We start from the raw sequence: 7,169 nt of genomic DNA on the forward strand, positions 1-7,169 counted from the left end.
TCGTAAATTTTTAGTATTTTACAAAAATCTTCTTCTCTGAAACTACAGGTCCAAATTTTACCATACTTGGCTACAATCATCATTGAGGTATTCAGTTTTAAAAATGTGTGTGGTGACCTGACCAACCAACCAAGATGGATGCCATGGCTAAAAATAGAACATAAGTTAAAATGTAGATTTTGGCTTATAATTCTGAAACCAAAGCAAATCTGACAAGGGGTTTAATTGTTTATCAAGTCAAGATCTATCTGCCCTGAAATCTTCAGATGAATCCGACAACTGGTTGTAGGATTACTGCAGCTGAATTGGTAATATTTAAGGAAATTTTGCCATTTTTGGTTATTATCTTGAATATTATAGATAGAGATAAACTGTAAACGGCAATAATGTTGAGCAAATTAAAATCTACAAATAAGTCAACATGACCAAAATAGTCAGTTGACCCCTTAATGAGCTATTGTAAATTGAAAAATATTTTCCTCAGTAACTAATGGGCCAAGTTCATTATAGATAGAGATAATTGTAAGTAGCAAGAATGTTCAGTAAAGTAAGATCTACAAACACATCACCATCACCAAAACACAATTTTGTCATGAATTTATCTGTGTCTTTTGTTTTATATGTACATAGACCAAGGTGAGCGACACAGGCTCTTAAGAGCCTCTAGTTTTTAAGAAAACTGCATAAAAATGAAGTTATTTTTGAATATTTTAGAAGTTTCAAGTCCCTTTTAAAGGTTTATGAGTCCCAGACTAAACATAAGATAGCTAGCAGTACACCTATACCATTGTAGAAAAGAAAGTGGTCAGTTATTGAGTAAAAACTGTATGACCAGCAATGTTTAAAGCAAAAAGATACAATTAAATACATAAACAAGTGTGATGTGATTGACATTTTGAATACAACAGTATCCTTAAAGACTTAAAGACAAAGATGTGAACAATTACCTACTGCCCTCAACAATGAGCAAAATGTATCTGTGTAGTACAAAACAGTGTATAGTTGATACTTGATAGTACATTTATGATATTGAAACCCCTGCATTGCCCTAGCCATGGTCAAAATTGTCTTTGAAACTTTTGCTTAGTTTGTGATAATAAGTCAGTTGAAGATGGGACTACTAATGGTTAGGCTATTGTTTTTTGGTATGCAGTTTTATTAGCATTTGCTTATCTAATTTACATGGTGATTATATGGCCACAACCCTCTCATATCATGGTACATTGACTGTGGATAGTTTACATGTTGATGCTTGTTTTTAGGTCAGATTTAAGAGAACAACACATGGTGATTTAAGTAAAGTCAAAAGTATTTGGTATTCAGTTTTATTTGTCAACAGTTTATTATTTATCTATTTGATAGGAACTTGTGCCATTTGTTTGAAAATGGAATTTGGTTAAAAGATGTCCTGGTACAAAGCATTAGCATCCTCTGCCTTGTCTGCAGCAGTAGCGTTACCAGTCGCTGTGACTTACCTAGATACTGTTGGATATATTGCTCAGGTTATGGGCGTTTCTATGCAGGTAGGTAATGATAAAAAAAAATAATGAGAACACTATAGGTCAGATTTGTGTTAAAACAGTAGCTGAAAAAGAAATATTCTACAGTAACTAATGACAGCCACTGAATTAGAGACTTACAACTGATAGACAAAAAAGGGGGAGGGGGATAAACATTTTTTTTAGTCAATTCATAGAAATCAACAAAATTGGGTGAACTACATGTACATGTAGTTAGTTTCAGCTGACTTTACCATAGATTTTTCCTGATTTTCAAAGAACAATATTGGTTTATTTTTCATATATACTAAAATAGCTTTACCCTGTCAACAGTCTGGTGTGAATATATACCGGTATCAAATAACAGTAAAAATATATTAAAAGTAAATTTACATGAACAAAAGAAGAATAATAATATTAAGATATCACAGATTATAACAAAACTATGTGTTTGGTAAGTCGGTTCATTGTACAGAATGAAACAAACAAAGAAGACAATGCTTTTTCACTTTAAATTGAATTTAGTATTTAAAGTAAAATCAGGAGGGGATTAATTATTTTGTTGGAATTTTGATTTTGAAGGTACAAAAAATACATCAATGAGGGTAATGTATATACATGTAACTGGATCTCTTTAAGGATCTGGATTGGCTATATAATTTGCTTATTTTGTTACAACTATTATTTTGTTTGATTATGTTTTAATCATATATGCAAAACAATTGTAGCCAACATTAAATCCAGAAAGAAAGACAGATTATGTGTTCCTGAACAAATGGAAAGTTAGACATTTTGATCTGGAAAGAGGAGAAATTGTAGCATTATTGTAAGTATTAAGGCTCCTTTGATATCTGTGTTGTGCATTGATAGAATATAGTATGAAATTCCAAGTTTATACTGAAAGAAACTCTGAATGAAGCCTTGATTTTAATCTATTAATTTGACTATTTTGGAATGCTACAAAAATTCAATTTTCAGTTGCATTTAAGTTGATTAAAGATAATGGTGATTAGTTTCAGATGTCTTCATGCCATTCTGAGTTCCTGAAATATAACTATTTTCCTCAAAGTTGAGATTGTACTTACAATTCAATATTATTTTTCATTTAAATTTGAAATTATAAAAAAAAAATGGTTATTTCTTATCATTGACCTGTGGTAAATATGTGATTGCAAAATATTCATGAATGCCAATTTTAGGTACTGTGAACCTAATACCATCCTATTTTTCGCATGATAAAAATGTCACAATAACGTCTGAATCAACAATATTATTTACTAAACAATGGTCAGTTTGATAAAGGTGTGAGTTTGTTTGCACTTTACAGAAAATTTTACTTGGGGTCATTTGTTTTTAATATGAAAATTAAATTTCAATATTCAAGTACATTGTCTAAAACATTTATTTTTAATACATTGAATTCATAGTTCTTAGAAGCACTTGAATAATGAGGAAGTATGACTTGTATCAGATTGGCCCTAAAATAAAATGTTATTTGGTAGATTTATGATGCTTTTTGATTGTTTAATATATGGGCCCAAAAAGTGGCCTTGTCATACTCTTGATCTTTTTGCCTGAAATAAAACTTTCACTTTTCTATGGCAGATTTATGCAGACCTCACATTTTGATTGCAAGTAATCTTTTTTCTGAAATATACAGTGTAGATATACAATTTTAGGATTATAACTCTGTAGAGTTATCTTTCTTTTGCCAATCTCACACCTACTTTCTATTTATCTTTTTTCTAACTATATTTTGGATTAATAATATGTTATTGGATTGAAATGAAAAGCTAACAAAATAGTACACAAATGAATCAACTTATATCCAAAGATTATTTGTACCACCATCATAGTTTCAATGATATCCAAGCCTTGATGAAGTTGTTGTATGCTCTTCTTATTTCTTTCTCTTCCAAATGTATATTATCAGATTTTGTGTTTTTCAACCAGATATAAGAAACTGAGAGTTCTACTTAGATTTTCGATAAACCTGAATACTTTAAAACTTAATCTGAATGCACTTCAAAAGTCAATATATTTTAAGATTTGAATGGAATACGAAATTTTAAACACACCATACACCATCTTCTTATATCTATAGATTGATTGATTGTTGGTGTTTTAAAGCCGATTCCATATTATGGTGGTCACTTTTTATACGACCGCAAAATTTGAAAAAATTTCGTTGATATTGCTATCACGTTGGCGTCGTCATCTGCGTCGTCGTCGTCGTCCGTATACTTTTAGTTTTTGCACTCTTACTTATGTAAAAGTGAATAGAAATCTATGAAATTTTAACACAAGGTTTATGACCACAAAAGGAAGGTTGGGATTGATTTTGGGAGTTTTGATTCCAACATTTTAGTAATTAGGGGCCAAAAAGGGCACAAATAAGCATTTTCTTGTTTTTAGCACAGTAACTTTAGTAAAAGTAAATAGAAATCTATGAAATTTGACCCAAGGTTTATGACCACAAAAGGAAGGTTGTGATTGATTTTGGGAGTTTTGGTTTTAATAGTTTAGGAATAAGGGGCCAAAAAGGGGTCCAAATAAGCATTTTTCTTGGTTTTCACACCATAACTTTAGTATAAGTAAATAGAAGTCTATGAAATTTAAACACAAGGTTTATGACCATAAAATGAAGGCTGGTATTGATTTTGGGAGTTTTGGTCCTAATAGTTAAGGAATAAGGGGCCAAAAAGGGGTCCAAATAAGCATTTTTCTTGGTTTTCACACCATAACTTTAGTATAAGTAAATAGAAGTCTATGAAATTTAAACACAAGGTTTATGACCATAAAATGAAGGCTGGTATTGATTTTGGGAGTTTTGGTCCTAACAGTTTAGGAAAAAGGGGCCCAAGGGGTCCAAAATTAAACTTTGTTTGATTTCATCAAAAATTTAATAATTGGGGTTCTTTGATCTGTTGAATCTAAAAATGTGCTTAGATTTTTTATTATTTGCCCAGTTTTCAAGTTGGTCCAAATCAGGGTCCAAAATCAAACTTTTGTTTTTGTTTGATTTCATCAAAAATTGAATAAATGGGGTTCTTTGATATGCCAAATCTAACTGTGTATGTAGATTCTTAATTTTTGTTCCTGTTTTCAAATTGGTCTACATTAAAGTCCAAAGGGTCCAAAATTAAACTTAGTTTGATTTTAACAAAAATTGAATTCTTGGGGTTCTTTGATATGCTGAATCCAAACATGTACTTAGATTTTTGATTATGGGCCCAGTTTTCAAGTTGGTCCAAATCAGGATCTAAAATTATTATATTAAGTATTGTGCAATAGCAAGAAATTTTCCATTGCACAGTATTGAGCAATAGCAAGAAATCTTCAATTGCACAGTATTGTGCAATAGCAAGTCTTTTCAATTGCACAGTATTGATTATGGGCCCAGTTTTCAAGTTGGTCCAAATCAGGATCTAAAATTATTATATTAAGTATTGTGCAATAGCAAGAAATTTTCCATTGCACAGTATTGAGCAATAGCAAGAAATCTTCAATTGCACAGTATTGTGCAATAGCAAGTCTTTTCAATTGCACAGTATTGCGCAATAGCAAGAAATATCTAATTGCACAATATTGTGCAATAGCAAATTTTTTTTTAATTAGAGTTATCTTTCTTTGTCCAGAATAGTAAGCAAGAAATATCTAATTGCACAATATTGTGCAATAGCAAGAATTTTTTTAATTGGAGTTATCTTTCTTTGTCCAGAATCAACTTAAATCTTTGTTATATACAATATACAATGTATTTTCACTTTTTACTACCAACTGATAAATTAAAACAATCTTTACCATTCAGTGATAACAAGCAGTTTTTTTTACATCTTAATATTTTATGATGTATTTAAATGAGTAGTTATTGTTGCAAACTCCATTAGAAATTTTAATTGAGATAAATTTTGGAATAAGGGAAAGGGGGATGTGAAAAAAAAATTGGGTGGGAGGGGGTTCAATTTTTCTCATTTGAAATTTCATAAATAAAAAGAAAATTTCTACAAACATTTTTTTGAGAGGATTAATACTCAACAGCAAAGTGAATTGCTCTAAGAGAAAACAAAAATGTTAAGTTCATTAGAACACATTCATTCTGTGTCAGAAACCTATGCTGTGTCAACTATTTAATCACAATCCAAATTTAGAGCGGGATTCAGCTTGAATGTTGTGTCCATACTTGCCCCATTGTTCAGGGCTCAACCTCTGCGGTCGTATAAAGCTGCGCCCTGCGGAGCATCTGGTTATTGGTTGAGGTAGCTAAGACTACCTGTAGAGAACAACCAACCTTTGCCTTTGGCAGGAAAACTGGCAATCTTCTCACTCTGGGTTGATATTTTAGTTATCACTGCAGATGACCACTCAGCCAGTAAGTCCCCTATGTGACTTAACAGAAACCATTTATCATGCATGCAGTGCTACAGGCTTTAACACTGCCATATTCTTTTTGTGCCAGTCAGGTTCCTGTAATTTAGAGATTGTCGTTTGTTGCTGTAATACAGTATATATATATCATATTTATATTTCTACTTCCTTTATTATTTGGTACATACATCAGGCCATTTCTTTTCTTGTTTTGAACTAAATGTTATAATTGGGCCTTTAATAGCTTGCAGTATAGTAAAGTAAGGGTTTTGTTCATTTTTGAAGATTGTATGTTGATCTTAAGTTGCTTACTTCTGCAAAATTTGGTCTCGGGTGGCGGTTTGTCTCAATGGCAATCAAGCCACATCTTCTTATTCTTAAATTATTTCTAATATAATACATGATATATGATATATGTAAAATTTGAATATTTGTTACAAAGCACCGAATGGAGGTAGGAAATATCATTATTTAATTTTGGAATGTGTAAATTAGGTGATATTAAACAAGCTGTGAATATGAAGTTTACTGAGAGTAAAGATACATGAATTATGATCAATATTAAGTTGTTGTGATAAAGGTTCATTTCTTTGATACTATAATCAACAGTTCCAATTATTTGGCTATTGGTTTGAATGTATGCTACATGTTTGTCTGGCAGGGTTCATCTGACCTTGAAATCATGTCCATGTTTATTAGGTCAACTTTAAGTTTTTTTTATCATTTAAACTCTTTTGGCATAAATGCATTGGGTTTTTTGTGTGAAAGGGAATCGTAAACTAGGTAAATAACTAAATATTTGTATGTCCTTCTTGTAGGGTTCATATGACCTTGTCCTGTATTTTCACTAATAATGATAATTTTATGTTAATGTGATGCTTGTAGTAAAACCTTGATCTTTGATTTAGATAGTCTTTCAAATCCCATTGTTAGTGAAGCAGGTGAGACATCTCATGGTATGCTCTCTTTTCTTTAGTAATCACTGAGAAGTCTTATCCTTGTTAAGATAATCTCTATAAGCTGTACATAAGTAATTGACCTCTTTAACTTTGTCTTCTTTCTTTCATGATAGTTTTGTCAATGCTGACACATTCGGCATCTACAAAACCTTTTTTTTTTTTGGCTTTCTTTGAAGTACTACCTTTTACCCAAAAGAACAATAAGTTGATAATTTATTTCGTTGTTTTGCAAAAGTCTAAATACAACCTGGTAGAAACCTGGTAGAAAATTTTTAAACATTTAAATTTGTGGTTCACCATGTTCACCTGTACCAACGAAACCGACGAAAATTGGTATCCAACG

General features: G+C 31.2%; 1 protein-coding gene across 3 annotated transcripts in view; it reads left to right on the top strand.

The window, feature by feature from the left end:
- Positions 1 to 7,169, top strand: part of LOC134720248 (mitochondrial inner membrane protease subunit 2-like) — a 45,563-nt gene that overhangs the window by 4,116 nt on the left and 34,278 nt on the right. For all 3 annotated transcript variants that reach the window (XM_063582825.1, XM_063582824.1, XM_063582823.1), the window contains exons 2-3: positions 1,363 to 1,523; positions 2,228 to 2,325. In XM_063582825.1, the coding sequence (XP_063438895.1) occupies positions 1,404 to 1,523; positions 2,228 to 2,325 (218 nt within the window). In that variant the 5' untranslated portion in view covers positions 1,363 to 1,403. The remainder of the gene's footprint in view (positions 1 to 1,362; positions 1,524 to 2,227; positions 2,326 to 7,169) is intronic.

This window comes from Mytilus trossulus, chromosome 1, assembly GCF_036588685.1.
Source record: "Mytilus trossulus isolate FHL-02 chromosome 1, PNRI_Mtr1.1.1.hap1, whole genome shotgun sequence".
In the NCBI taxonomy this organism is placed as follows: Eukaryota; Metazoa; Mollusca; class Bivalvia; order Mytilida; family Mytilidae; genus Mytilus; species Mytilus trossulus.